At 44.1% G+C, this 15,368-nt stretch overlaps 1 protein-coding gene across 1 annotated transcript in view; it reads left to right on the forward strand.

Annotated features, from left to right (window-relative positions):
• The window catches only part of MAP4K5 (mitogen-activated protein kinase kinase kinase kinase 5), a 72,495-nt gene that overhangs the window by 16,861 nt on the left and 40,266 nt on the right, over positions 1–15,368 (forward strand). The window contains exon 3 of the mRNA XM_074821169.1: positions 6,548–6,605. Within this exon, the coding sequence (XP_074677270.1) occupies positions 6,548–6,605 (58 nt within the window). The remainder of the gene's footprint in view (positions 1–6,547; positions 6,606–15,368) is intronic.

A 15,368-nucleotide genomic window follows, 5' to 3' on the forward strand; every position in this document is an offset into this window, starting at 1 on the left:
CTTTCAGAGAGTTTGGTTTCTTTTACAAAAGTGCTTTCCTAATGTACGGGACTGCAAAAGGTTTGCAGTATCCTTCTCTTGTGAAGGATAGCAATTCTAGACTCACACAATAGGGATTAACTCTTGCTGCTTTTAAGCTGGGTTTCCTGAGAAGCTTTCTGGCTACATACTAACGTTTTGTGAATCCCCAGCTCTACAGTGTTCAACTCGGCTTGGTAGAGAGAGTCTACTTTTTAAGCCTGATAGTTTTCCAGCTCTGTTTACAAAACATTTTTTAAAACTGACAGACTGATTTATGTAAATCATAAGAGTAAGCAAAATTATATAGTTAATTATGATAAACACTAGGAACACTTATTTGAACTTTTACATTAGGACGTAATTGAAATTCTGGTACAGACCAGCAGGTCACCATCCACCAAGGTCAAATTCTTCTCTAACACGTCACTTGCTGCTGGGATAAATGGTAAACTGGTCAGATCAGAAACCTAATCCAGTCTGGCAGTTTCTGTCAGAATTCTCAATTGCTTCTTGGGTACTGATTTTTATGGATGTTTGTTTGCGTGTTCACAAAGGATGAAACCCATCAAACGTACTGTTCTGTTAGAGTTACCAAGGCCCCCTGAGGACTTGCTGTCCTTCATGGCAAGTCTCTGTCACGGCTGTAGTGTAGCAGGAGACCTCAGGACCCCAGAGTTTGACTTGAGGGTTTCTCCTTGTGTGCTGGGAACAAGTGAGGAATTGGGGGCCTCATCTTGAGAAATAAGTCCTTCCTTTGCAGAAATGTTTCATCTCTTTTATCTGTGACTAGTTCAAGCACAGGATAAAAAATTGAAGCGGGATTACATGCAAGAATATGTCACATTCATGGGAGCTTTGTATCCTATGGGAGAGGGATACAATACTACGAAGTGAAAAACTTAAATCCTCATGTAGAAAAGTTCATGGCTGAGGTGTTGCTGAAGGGTCTGGTGGTTGTGCCAAGCTGTGGCAGCTGCTTGATGAAGTTTTACTCCACAGGTGGGCTGGTTGTGGTGGCATCTTCAACAGCCATCAGCTGTTTCAAGGTCTCTGTGCCCCTGCCTTCTGGTACATATGTGCAGTAGTGTTGGTTTGTTTGGGTGTCCTGTATCAGGTGTCTTTTTTATTCCTTTGATGCCTGTAATATTTTTGATTCTCTTTTTTAATCTCAACTGAAATACCTACTGTGCTTCCTGTGTGTAAGGAAGGAATCTGTTTTCGTGAATTTAGAGACATTTCTTTGGGTCCCCTTAGTTGGCAGTGGTAGATGTGAATTCAGAGATGTAGGTGAGTTCAAGGGCCTGTTTGATGATACCGTGAGATACGGGAAGAACAACACAGCATAATGGGAATTGCAAAACCGCACAGAGCAGGTTAAGAGCTACAAAGTGTAAGAGGTCAGAAGTTTCTCATCTGGTTTCTAGTTTCTATTTCAGTCGCTGGGCAAGAGGTCAGGGCACCTTTTGAAGGTATACACAGTAACTGAGGAGAAGCAGGCAGCACTTGAGACAGCAAAACATCACGGTCACTGGTGAGTGAAGCTTGGCAAGGAATGAATAAGATGGGGATGCATGGGAGGGTTGCCACAAGAGCTGCAATTATGATTAGATTAAATGAAGACACGGTCGAACAAACGGCTCTTCTGGTGAATTGGGCTGTTGATCCAAGGCTGGAGATCAGATGACGACATTTGGGCAAGGAGGGGATTTCAATGGAATTTGAAAATACTAATTTGGAGTCTGTGAGAGTGATATTGCTGTCTGAATCTTCCCCTTCTCTTCCTCAGTGCTGAAGGAGAAAGTGGCTGGACAAGGAGACTGAGCACAAAAGCTTGCATTCAGATGTCCAAATGAAATGATTCTCCAAATTTTGACCATCTTATATGGCTTAGTACTGTGGACCCCCTAGGGTGGAATTGTTTGGCTCGCACTCTTAAAAATAAATAAAACAAAACTGCGGAGTGCATAACTGGTTCTGAAACTAGTTTTCTGTGTTATTTCTGGTCATTAACTACAGAAAGTGTCCTACCCAAAATGTGTTTTCTCCTGTGCATTGTTTGGGTGTGAAGTGGGAAGCATCATACACTGGGATTGCCACGAGTGACACGCTGGGTTCCGCTGTCCCCCAACAGCTTTTTGATGCAGTTCTGAGAAGAAAATTAAGTCTTGGTGGGAAAACCCAGTGATTTTTTTTTTTTGTGTGTAATATCATAAAACTCTGCCAGCTCCCCAAAACCCTAGTCCTACTGTCAGCACACCTCTCATTTTTGAGTGTGGCATTGGGACACGCCACCGACGTTGTGCCTAGGTTGGAAGAACGCGTGTTGCTCCTGGACTGAGAGCCTAACGCAGGTTCTCTCTGCAGCTACTCCTGGTTGCAGCAGGCACCGTGCAGATCCCAATTCAGTTGCTGGGAGAGTGCCTCAGGAAAGTGCCACCATTTGCTTGTTCAGCTCTTAAGCACTTTCTGAAGTTGTTTGAGACAGGACTATGGGTTTAAAGGAAGTTTTAATCTGTGTGTAGGCTTGAGGGAATCTGAGTTGCGTTGGCTGGTGCTGACATATGCTGGGGAAAAAAGTGTAATGATTATTGTGCTGTCACATTGAACTAGTGACATGTAGTCTCCTAGGTTGCTACAACTATGCAATGGGATGTTCAGAAAAAGAGGAATACTTGTGGGTTTTTTTATTTTGAACGCAGACTGGGTGATGTTCTGTAGTATTAGTACTTAGCTATTAAAATATTCTGGAAGAGCTGTGCTCACTGGGATGCTGTCGCTCACCCTAAATCAGGCTGTAGGACAACTTAAGAAGAGGTGACCAAAAGACTACTACCTAGCTCTTCTTTCTCAGTAAATATACTCTGTATATGACATTGAGCAAAATAAATCTGACTGTGTGGCTCACCTCATTCAAATACACCCTTGTTCTGGTCCCATTCTTGTGTAGGTCAGGTTTTCTGTTGGAGCTTTGCAATCCTTCTGCCAAAGTCCTATAGTTTCAATTTTCATTCCGAGTAACGTGGAACATAATTTTCAGGTTTGAGTCTCATTAAATAAAATTAAGATCAGTACTAACAGATAGGAAAAGCTCTGTCTTCCTCTCGGGGAAAGTCTTGCAGCAAGTCCCCGGATCCGTCCGGGAAGTTGAGCTCCACTTCTGTCACGTGGGGACCGGACCACGTTGCTGGTGGGGTTGTGAGCTCCAGCACAGGAAGGAGCTGTGCAAATGCTGAGCTTTAGTCTTTTAGCCTTTAGTGTCAAGATGAGTTTTTAGGAGACTTCCTTACATATTGAAGGAGTCAAGGCCAGTGGAATTAAAGACAATAAGAAATCTAACAGGTTTCATCTTCCATTAGGCTGAAATATTAGAAATGTCAGAATTCAAAGAGATCATCAAAGTTCATGACATATGTCATCTTTATGTGATAAATGCATATAAATGATAACTTGTTATGTCAATAATAGCTCATGAGATGCTGAACAGCAGCTATACTTGTTAATTGGCAGGTCTGGATTACTTGGCATGCAGGAGAGAACAGCTCCCCTGGCCTCTGGGTGGTTTCAGCTAATTCTGAATTAAGACTTGAAATACTGAGAAAATTTCAGGGGACAGGAAGGACACAGATATTTTTCTGTTGGGCTTTAAAAATGTAAATAAGATGACTAGCAGAACTATAATTTCTTAGCTTTACTTCAATTTCCCCTCTCCACTGAAGAAGTATATGCATAAGACAAATTGATAGATCATTAACTAATCCTTCACATCAGGGAAATTATGGAGAACTTACATTTTTGTCAAATACAATTTGTAGTAAAGTGCATTCCTGCCTGTGACTTCCTTGATGCTACACAATCCTTTTTTAAAAGCTAGAATGGTGCAAACTGTAGTCACCCATAGGAAATTAGTTGAGAATTACTTTAACTAACAGGTCTCAAAATTATTTGAAGAATCCTTATTTGACAGTTTTTTATATCTAGGTGTGTACCATGGAGAACCAGATTTTAGCCCTTGCCTTCTTACATTTTTAATGATGTGCAAGATAACAGTAATTCATTATTGATCAAGTTTTCAGCTGACAGGTGTGGAAGAGAAAAGATTAAAAAACAAGAGTGACAGCAGAGAGAGATGTGTATACCAGTGTAAAGCTGATGCAATCCAAGATGAAGGAACAAAAACCATCAGTCGTGTTTGTGGACAGGTGACGTCTCTTGGGAAGCAGTTTGGGTAATTTGCTACGTGCTTGCAGTACGACTGTCTAGACTGAAGATCTAATACAGTTCCTGTATCTGTGAGCATCCAAACAAGGCTATTGAGGATCAGGGAATACTCAGCATTTTTGCCTTTGATGCTGGCACAGTAGGAGATAAGTAGTGTGTGTGGTCCTGGTGTCATCAACTCAAGAATGTGTCTGGTTGGAAGATTAAACTGTAGGACCAGAAAACTGGTCTTAGGGCGAGTGGCTCAGATAACTCAATGCGTTTAGTTCATAAATACCAACCCGGTGAAGAGCTTTCCATTCCAGCAGACAAAGTTTGATGGTTGAAACCCAAAATAGTCTATGTCCAGGCTATAGATTATATGCAAAAATGTAATGGTAATATTGGATAGCAGCAGGGCACAATTTGGTGAAGCTCTGTGGCCTGTCGTGTGTGAGAGTTGAGAGCCAGTAATTGCAGTGATCTCCTTCGGCCTGAACCTTCGAGTCCCTGCCAAGCAGTCTGCGTACCAAAGACCTTTGGCAGACTACATCCATTCCTTCAGGCTTCAGCACAACAGTAGCAGTGGCAGTTATTGCTTATATGGAAAAGCAATATCTGTAAGGAATACGATCTTTTTGGTACTTCAGAAACGAAGCTGATCTTCTGAAAACGGTGCAATCTCCTTTATTGGAACAGCTTTTGCTGCTTGTGGGTAGAAGCGCAGATAGCGGAGGTTCCCTGGCTTCACCAAGATGGAGTGGGTGCTTGGTCTCTTATGGGAACATCTGTTTCATAACAGTATTGTTAGGTGTAACAGTACCAGGGAGGTCCTAATCCTTTGTCCATGCTTGGATGTGAGCTTCTTCTGGATGTTGAAGGACAGCAATGATTTTGCTGACCTCTTAAAAACACCTCTAGTAGGAAGGTACTTTAAGAAGTGGTAAAGGTTTCCTTTGTGGTTAACAGATAGCTATCTGTTTCTGTGTTCACTGATTTGGTCTGTTGGCTTCAGATGTTTGGTTCTGTTGTACAGTTCGGATTTTCTTTGACTTCACTTGAGTCATATTTTGACACCCATCTCTTGGCTGAGCACTACAGGACTTTGAAAGGCCAGTTACTATTCGTTGTATTAGGTGTTTTCCTGGCTGGAAAGCCTTTCCTGCTTTGGAAGCTTGACTAAGTGTTGACAAAACTGAGGGGTTCATCTTTCAAGTTCTTGCTTTACATGTTGTTAAATTAAGACGACTTCTTGTCCACAGGCAAGAGAAGAGTGTTTTGTTCTGTAGTGGCTTCCTTCAGTTCAGTCCACAGGGGCAAATTTGCTTTGCATCCTCATCTTAAGTAACTGCCCAAATTGATTTCACCTAACCAAATTTTCCTTCAATTTTCTATAATTTACCTCTTAACCAGATTGCCTGTGTTCAGAAGACTCTGCATGTTTGTTAGCATAATGCAACAGTTGGATTTGGACTCCTGTAACTTTTGGATGATCAGCAAAAGGGGAATGCCACAGTGCCTAATTGGATCAGGTTGTTTGTCAAAAATAATATAGTTTAGCTCTGGTGGTGGTGCCTGAGTGATTTAGAGCTCATTTTACTAGAGTTAAAAGTGTTAATGAAATCCCCTCTTAAAACTTTCTATATCTGAGGTTCCTGTACCATTTTTCTCCAGCACTGAATTCTCAAGTGTGAAGTTTACTATGTACCAGAGAGGACAGTCCTGTAAAGGCTTAATTGGAGCTCCCTAGCCCTTCTTCTTCTCCAGCATCATGGGGACCACTCGCCTCTGTCAGGGTCCGCAGGAGGGAGTTTGTTTTCAGTTAAGTTGTTCGCAGGGAGCTGTGACTCATCCGTGCTGCATCTGCAGTGCTTCTCCCTGCCCCTCCACCTCTCAGTTCCACTTTCAGAGCACACCGAGGTTTAGCACCAGGAGCGGGGTGGTTGAGCACTGCACTCTCCGTGCTCTGACAGTCCCCGTTGCAGCACAGTGCTTTTGTACCACCCCAGCGAGCACGGATGGCAGAAACTTCTCAGTTTCAGCAACCCTTAAAAATGGTGTTTGAGAGGCACGAACTCTCATTTGCTGGCAGATAGCTGGGATTTTTGAAAGTCTTCGAGAGGAACTGCCAGTAATGCTTCACAGCTCCAACTAGGTCGATGCTGTGCTGATACCAAAACCAGATAATCCTCACCCAGGTTGCTCTCAGCTAATTGCATTGTGCCATATCTGTAAGACATGACATCATAGCATATCTTTTCACAGTTTGCAAGACTGCATGAGGTGCCTTTGCTGTATAATTAAATATGTCTTAACTCTCTTATTTCAGGCTAGAAATCTTCATACAGGAGAACTGGCTGCTGTAAAAATAATCAAGTTAGAGCCTGGTAAGTTTTACATTCTTTTCTGTATTTTTGAATTGCGTTTTCATTTCTTCCATATGTTTATTTTCACACGGCTCTGAAGCTCGAGACAAAAGAAGTGTTGGGGGTTGTTGTAGTTAGAGTGGTTAGAGTGGTTAGATGACAGGAAGCACTGCAGGATGTACCATTACTTTTGGCTATGTCCTGCTCACTATTTCCTTGTGTGTGCTTATCTGCCTTATTGATTGTTGCATAAAAAGGTGTTGCAGTTACAGTGCATTGTTAGTACAAAGATAAGATTAAGGACAGATAGTAAACTGTGAGCTCTGAGACAGTAAGGAGCTGGTAGGCGGTGTGAGTTGAAAGGGGGAAGGGACCAGGCGATGATGCCCAACAAAGGTGCACTGTGAAAAAACAGATCCCTGTGCTTTTTTAATGTGTCGTCTTCTATCTAACCTGTGCTGAGGGAGGAGGATGGCTCGAACTATCATTTCTCCATGCATTTTCCACCACTCCTCCTTTTAAAAGCAGGAAATGCAGGAGAAGCTCACTTGTTCCCCAAGAGATTTGCTGAGCTGAAGCCTAAACGGCATAGAGAGTTGAAATCAGAAATTGTGTCCTGAGTGGAAATGAGGAGAGGAGCTTTTTATCTCCTCAGGCATAACTCAGTCCCACCTGAGAATCTTGTATTTGTTTGAAGAAGTAATCTCTCATTACTTGGTGTACCTTTCAGATCTCTCCTTAGCATAGTCCTCTTCTGCATCTCTGCCATGTTAGTCTCCCTGGGGTTGCGGTTTGCCTGAACTGCTGTGCTGTGTCTGTTCAGGGCCTGGCTCTCTGGGAGAGGGGCTGAGGGAGGCTCCTCCTCTGAATGTGTGCTTGCCCAGTGCTCGTGGACTGACACCTGTAGCCTATGAAACAATTAAGGGACAATTAAGGAAGCAGTAGGGTTTATGAAGGCATGGTGAGATAGAGTCCATGACTGGAGTGCTGCAGGGAATAAATACAGACTCTTCAGGCAGGAAAAATGGAGGAAAATCTGAAAATCTATACAATGTAGGAGAGGCTGACAGAACTGAGTGGATTTTAGTCTGGGAACAAGAAGGCTGAAGAGAGATCTAACCACTGTCCTCCACGGTGGACTGGCAGTGGAGCTGGAGCCAGGCTCTTGTCAGGAGTGTCCAGCGGAGGGGTGAGAACCAGCCGGCACAGTCTGCACCAAGGGAGGGTCCAGCTGGATGTGGGGAAGAGTCTTTGCAGGACGGTGTTTGTGCTCTGGGGCAGGGCCCAGGGAGGTGGTGGGATCTCCGGCCTTGAAGATTTTCTGAAGTTGGCTGGGCAAGTCCTTGAGCAATGTGACCTGACTGCAGTTAGCCCTGCTTGGAGCAGAAGGCTGGACCAGAGACCTCTGGAGGTCCCTGCCAACCTGTCTTCTGTGATTCAGGGTTTTGGTGACCAGCGTTGAAACGTCTTCAGTCCCTGAACACCAGCACCTATTCATGACCATATGTGTTAAAAGACTGTAATTTTGATGGGGAGCTCACAGTGTCAGTACACTGCTAGCAAGTGAGGGATGTGCTATCTTCTTCTTTCTGGCTTAGGAAAATACATTGTCTCATTTGCTTATCCTTGCTTGGTTCTGTTCAGGCACTCGGGTCGAGAGGCATCATGGATTCTTAAACACAAAGGGTTTGCTAATGTCTGTAGGTCTTTGATAAGCGGAAAGGCTGCTCTCTCTCCTCCTGGTCTCTCCAGATGTACATCTTCGAGGAGCTGAGCCCTGAGAGATGGCTCTGCCCATCCTGCTGTTGTATTTTGTAGATCCTCCAGCTTTCTATTAAATCCAGCCTAGCAGAACTTTTCAAATTCTGTGGTGCTTACACAAGACATCTGACCAGCTCCTCTGCTGCTGAGGACTCTGTGACCACTGGTATATATATAGTGATTGGAGAGCTGGTCTTAGAAACTGAATGTTTTAAAATTTTTATTTTAGCCGTATGAATAAAGATTCAGAGAAGAAAAATAACAGTAAGTATGTTCATTTTTCATCAAAGTTTAGTATTGTCCAGCTGACTTCTAGGACAGCTAAATCTTTCCACTGTGTCTGTTACCCTTGAATAATAATTTTCAACCCTTTGACAGGAGGATCAACGCTTAATGCCATGTGCTTCACCCCATATTTCTTTGTTGTGAAATCCCAGAGGAAAACTGAGGAAAGAGTGGTAGTGTCTTTACAGTTGGGTTTTTTGTCTTCCAAAAAATTCTTAATATTTGTTAAGATAATGATTTTGCATGGAATTTCTCAATTTTATTTTATTTTTTCTTATTTCAGCCATTTTTAAAATGGTCAAGCAACTATGCATGAGTTTGGGTTAACTCACCAAAGTAGTTTTTACCAAAATAAAAATGGGGTGTGGTGGGAAAATGGTTGGGAACGTTTCTAAATTGAGTGCTTTGGTAGCTTCACCCCACCACTTGTTTTCTTCCTCTCGAGCTAGATTATCAGGGAGACTGAAGTGCTGGTTATAAAGTGGGAGAGGAAGTCAGTGGGAGTCCCCACCTATCACATGGTTAGAGAATGTAGGGGAAGAGGAGTTCAGACCCATCTTTGTCTTATTTACAGTGAAGACCCGGAGTTGCGTCTCCCTCCTCATGGGGTGTTGGTTTCCATACTGACTTGTAAGGCATTGCAAAGTAGTTTCAAGGATTTCTGATGAAACTGTTCATATACTTTTTACGTTTAGTATAAATGGAACGTAATTGATTTAGACAGCACACGAGAGTGACTCTGTTGCCTGGTGTTCAGGGTGATGGCTAGTCTCTTTTGTAAAGTGATCACAGAAAAATTGGGGTTTCCCACATGCAAGAAAAGTATGCCACCCTCCGGATTGCTTGATGGATGATTTCCCATGAGCCTAGCTGTTCATTTCCAAGTGGTTTTTTAATTTCTTTTTTTTTTTTAACAGTTAAAGTTCCTGAAATCTAAACATCTTTTTCAGTTGAAAAAATTCCAGTGAATAAATTAAAAGAAAGGCTCAGCTTGATTCTTTAGCTCTTCTTTTCCTTCTTTCCTGAAGTGTTCAGTGAAGTGTACCAGTGCAGATAAACAAGCAAAGAGCTGCCAGGCCATGCTGGTGGTGCCACTGCTTCTGTTGCAGCTCCCATCTTCCAGAGTCAGCAAGGTCTTCTGCAAATCCAGCTTCATGCACACCACACAGTTCAGATGTCATTGGCTGTGGTTCAGTCCCTATTAGATAAATGTCTTGAATTTCTGAACCTGCCTCCTCGCACCAGAATTAATGATCGTATGACCTAGAGAGTGGTGGTTAGTGGGCAGAACCTCAGGCATGGCCTTAACTCCCACCAGCATGACCTCTGCAAGCTGTTTTGACTCCTTCAGTGGTCCTTTCAGTCCTCAGCCGTTTGATCTCGTTAGGTGGTAATCTCTTTGGAGCAGAACTGCCTGTTGGCCTGTGATTATTTGATGTGGTGCACAGCATGGGTTTTCCTCTTGTTTGGGGATTGCTTTTCTGAACTGAAAGGCAGTACACAGCAATGGGCAGGATAGTTCTCTTGGCCCTGGGTGCTTCATCCCATCCCCGTGCTACTGCGTCCCTTGTACCAGGGTGTGTATTTAGGTGAAAGCAGAGGAGGGGACTGAGCTGGCAGCGGGTGCAGCGAGCGGATGGCAGGCTCTGAGCAGCAAGGAAATGTGGTTTTCTCTGCATGATCTGTGAAACTCCTCATTGTATTAAGTTGTGTTTACATAGGTGCAAAAAGCAACTGTACAGATTTATGTGAGAAAAAAATACATGAAAGACTGTTAAATACAAAGATCCTATCTGTGACTGGGAGGTTTTTCTGAGCCATAAATCTCTCTGGAGGTGGGGAGGGTGTTTGGGGGAAGCTTCCCTGTGTGGTCTGAGTTAAATACTTCCTTGACATCCTCTGTTGGAGATGGGATGCAGGACTGAAGGGCCTCAAACCTGACTTGGTGCAGGGTTAATTTTTAATTCAGATTGGTTCTGCGATCCACTTCACTGTGCAGCCAAAGAGATGGTTTTGAAGGCTGAAGGTAGAAGAAGCATGCGGAGGCTCAGGGGAGAAGCTAAAGCCACTGCCCTTGGGTGACTGTGACTGCTAACCTTTCCCTAGCAAACCAGGGCTGCTCTTGTGTACATGAGTTGCAGCGATCAGGCTAATTGGGCAATGTTAAACGCAGTGGAAACCACAGTGGGGATCCCTCAGCCCCTGCTCAGCAGCCTGTGAAACTCTGTGGCCAGTGTTCTGGGCAGTGGTGCTGGGGAGAGCAAACCACGACCGGGTTTATCTCCCAGCAGGTCTACAACAGGGCAGAGCAATGCTTTCATGACAGAAAAAGGAGAATATTAACTTATTGCTAATGTAGTGAGAGACTTCCTCGAGTGTTCATGTTGCTGCACCTAATCCAGATGGAGTAGATCTGTTTTTATTATGAATTTGAAGAACTGCTTTGAAAACTGAACTGAAGCAGAGGCCAAATCCTCTGCCGTTAGAGCTGAGGGAAGAGTGAGAACCATTGGAGGCTGAGCAGCCCCTGCCTTTGCTTCGTGCTGCTTAAGCACTACAGTGAGAAGTGCAAGGCTCTGGCCCAAAGTCACCACTGCTGAGAACCCCATTTTAATTGTCTTATATATTTCATTATGTCATTGGTCTGACTTGCCACAGGGAAGTGATTTCTTCTAGTTTGTTTGGTTGTTTGTTGTTGTTTGTTTTTTTTAATGTATCTTCTTTTAAACGTTACCAACCTGATCTCCATCCATAACATGTACACCCACAGCCTCTTGGCAGAGATCTTGTTGAGGGGTTGTTTTGTTTTAAAGGAGGGTTCACAGCATTTGTTTACTTATTTATTTATTTTTAGTTCTCTGGGATGTCTGCTGCCTCTGCAGGGTGGCTGGAGTGTGCAGCAGCTTACTGTCTTTGCAGGAAGACATGACTGTTCAAAATCTTCCAGATCTAAAAAAAAAACCAAAACAAAACCAAAAAAAAAATCAGCTGCTTCCTGCTTCAATGTTCTGACTAATTTGAAGGATTTTGAATAGCTTTGTAGGACTGTACTTGCAGAGCACCATCAATTCCAAGACTGGGCCAGTGTCAGAAGCTGTTGCAGCTAGCTGTGGTGATCCCCCGAGGAGGACAGCCCCTCCGAGCACCAGCACGAGCTCCTGTCAGACCATAGGGCACACCTAGAAGATTGATGATAAATTTTGTAAGTTAGTCACCAGAGAAATAGGCTTGTGAGTTATATACAACATCTTCTGGAAAGGGGGAGGAGGTGGCTCATAGATGGGAGTTAATTAGCAGATGGAAAAGTAAGAGCTCCAAACTCAACACTTGATTATACATAGGCAGGGGAATTGGAAGTGAAAGACAAAAGATGCTGAAGCGAAGAGTGCCCCAGAGAAGGTGAGGAATGCGTTGAGTTAAAGCTGCAAGAAGCTGCACAGAATAAGATGGCAGTGTTTTGGGAGATCTAGCAAAACTGCTGACATGGCGGGCAGGGAGGAATTGTGGTTTGCTCGTGTTACTCCCTCATCTACTGCAGGTAGCGAGTGAGTTGCTAAGCAAAGAGACTCCAGCTTACAGCCGAGACCCCAGCATGAAAGTGTATTTTATTTCATCCACTATTACCTTCCTTTGTCTCTTCCACAGACAAAGGAAATAAACTCTCTGCTTAGAAGGTTACTGTCATTAATTTATTTGAATTTTCGGGCAGTATGCTAGATCTGCTACCACAGCTACTTAAGCTGTGCTGCTAGAATCAAAATAGACAGTGTTTTTCACTTTTTTTGGCATAGACTTTGGAGAGCATTAGGCAAAAGTATTATGGCACGCTAATGACATTTCCCAGCATTCACCGAGTACAAATGCTTCAAATAATTTGGGAGCCAATTCTATTTCAGAAACTAATCCAACTGTACTCAGCAGCATAGAAGCCAAAACCATCTGAAACACTAAAGCCACTTCCTTCTATGGGTTTAGCAGATGAATCGAGAGGGGACTCAATACAAAGAGGTAACTATTTGCCAGTGTAGTTTTCTGCCACAGAACTTTCTCCCTGGGAAAATGTAATAAACAAAATATTTTCAAATATAGTAATGTCCATTTTAAATACTGCTGTAATGATAAATAGTGCCCTTGGAGACCTTTGATGCTCGGAGGGCTGGCAGTAATCTGTCATGCTCTGTACCTTTTGCAAGGTTACAGAAGAATTTCATTGCTGGTTTTAGTTTGATCCAATGTTTGTGGTTTCCATCTGAGGTACTTTGAAGGCCAGAAGTAGCCAGTTACCTATTTCAGGTTGGATCTTAAACCTGAGGTGGAACTGTTCAAGGGGTTTTGTACGAAGGCAAATAGTCATCCAAAGGTGTGTAGTATTGTGCTCAATACATTCAAAGCTGCGTCTGGTTCGTTACGTTTGGTTTGTGTCTCATGGTTCGGATGCAGAGGTTCATATTCCACGCAGGAACGCAGCTGCAGGACTGAGCCGGGCTGCCATGGGGGTCTGTCCCCTCTGGACTGGAGCTGCGCAGCCTGTCCAGGGCGTTCTGGGGACTGAAGAAGGGTACTGCAGCAATGCAGCCTTATTCTCTTATAATAGATTCCCTAGAGGTGATACGAGCTGTGGAGAAGAACAAGCCTGAGGCTTATTTAAACTAAGCCTGCAGGGGTTGAACCGTTGTTGGCAGCATCTGGGGTTGAAGAAATATGAAAATAACTTCTCGGTATTGCTTGTACCTTCACTGCCTTGTGGTGAGTAAACTGGTCGGGTTTGGGATCCTGTCTCTTGTGCATGACAGTTTAAGTAGACGCAGGCTTTACGCACTGAGCAGTGGCTGGTCAGGCACTACCAGAAGCCCTCACTCCTGATTCCTTGACTCCTTTGCTGGCTGTCACCTCCTGCGGCATTGGACTGGCATCACTGTAACCCCAGGGGACACCGACACCTTTTTCGTGGGAGAGGCGGGTGTGCAGCTCATTACACCGCTGCTGCATCTGTCTCGGTGTTACCTAGGGCTGAACACCTGAGTTTCCAAGTGTGCCAAAGCCGTTGAAGCCTGGACATCGCCTGCTCGTGCCGTGCCATGTCCTGAGTGGTACTGCCACAGACTCACACAGCTGCTCAGCCCGCCTTTGGAGCGTACACAAAGCAAAACAGAGGCAGCGTGGTCTTCTAATGTAGACTGCCCAGCATTTTAATTATATTTAACTTCTTGAAAGCTGGTCTGATTTTACTTTGTGTACTTATAATGCATTTATAATCTGCTGTTCTTTCAGAAATGTGTGTATCCAGAACAGGTGAGCTCATGTTTCCGTGTAGTGTAAGCTTTCACTTACAACACAGAGTTTCTTGGATGAAGAAGGTCAGCAGAAGAGGTTGTGGTGGGGGAAGGAATAGGAAAGAAGCTGAAACATCACACATTTTAGTTGGAAGGTAATGCAGAGTGTGACGCTCAGGGTGAAGGCAGGTTGTGAAGGGGTGAATTAGGAGGATACACCACTGGACAAAATACACGAAGAAAAATAGCAATAGTGAGACGGCAGTGGTGGGAAGGGAGAGTAAAGATGGGATCATGAAAGGCTGAGATGTACAACAAGTAGATAAGTCAAGGAGGGAGGAAAAGAGATAAAAGTGTTAAGGAATAGGAATATAGATTATATGTTGACATGACTTCTCATAAATAGGATCCAAGCAGGACGGAAGAGAACATACACAGGGAAATTGTTTCTGGTGTTGGAGCAGTCACTTGTGTGCTACTTACTGCAGAGCTCGTGCTGCTGTGGCAGCGCGTCGCCATCAGTAATATTTTATATCAGTGGGGAGATAATCAGTACCATCAGTGGTTAGCAGTTTGCAGCTAGATGCCTGGCAGTAGAATGTGCTGGTGGAAACGTCATTGTTTCCAAATAGCTGTTTCCTGCTTGGAATCAAGTTTCTGAGCTTCAAGTTTGGGAAATTTAAATTCTTTCTGTCAGACTGCAGGTTTCCTTGAATCCTAAGAAAAGAGGTATGGATAGAACAGCTCAGATGCTTGACTGCGGTTTAAATTATTCCCCTTCTTAAAGATGTGAAACTTTAAAAGGATTGCTTTCGGTTTTCAAAGTGGTTGGTAGAGAGCGATGCAGGTCTGCAGGGTGGTGAAGAGAGCAGGAGTTTCTGTGTCAGAGCTACAGGATAGGATGCTACGATAACGCTTTGCCTCCTGTCAGTCATATTGTGTGTCAAGCTATCTAAGTGGGGATTGGAAAATATCTTGGGAATTAAACTTAATGAAGGTAATGGAGAAAGACTGGCAGCAAAACTCCCAGTCATAGCAAAAGCCTGCATATTGGGGAAAGCCATCCCTTTCATCAGCAGAGATTGAACCCTCACGAGGTTCAGGAAAGTGGTTTGGAGTGAGCGACTTTTACTCAGCCCTGGTGAGGCCGCACCTCGATTCCTGGGTTCAGTTTTGGGCCCCTCACTCCAAAAAGGCCATTGAATGACTCGAGCGTGTCCAGAGAAGGGCAACGGAGCTGGTGCAGGGTCTGGAGCACAGGTCTGATGGGGAGCGGCTGAGGGAACTGGGGGGGTTTAGTCTGGAGAAGAGGAGGCTGAGGGGAGACCTCATGGCCCTCTCCAACTCCCTGAAAGGAGGGTGCAGAGAGGGGGGATGAGTCTCTTGAGCCAAGGAACAAGGGCCAGGACAAGAGGGAATGGCCTCAAGCTGCGCCAGGGCAGGGTCAGACTGGCTCTTAGGAAGT

The sequence above is a fragment of the Strix aluco genome, chromosome 4 (assembly GCF_031877795.1).
Source record: "Strix aluco isolate bStrAlu1 chromosome 4, bStrAlu1.hap1, whole genome shotgun sequence".
Classification (NCBI taxonomy): domain Eukaryota; kingdom Metazoa; phylum Chordata; class Aves; order Strigiformes; family Strigidae; genus Strix; species Strix aluco.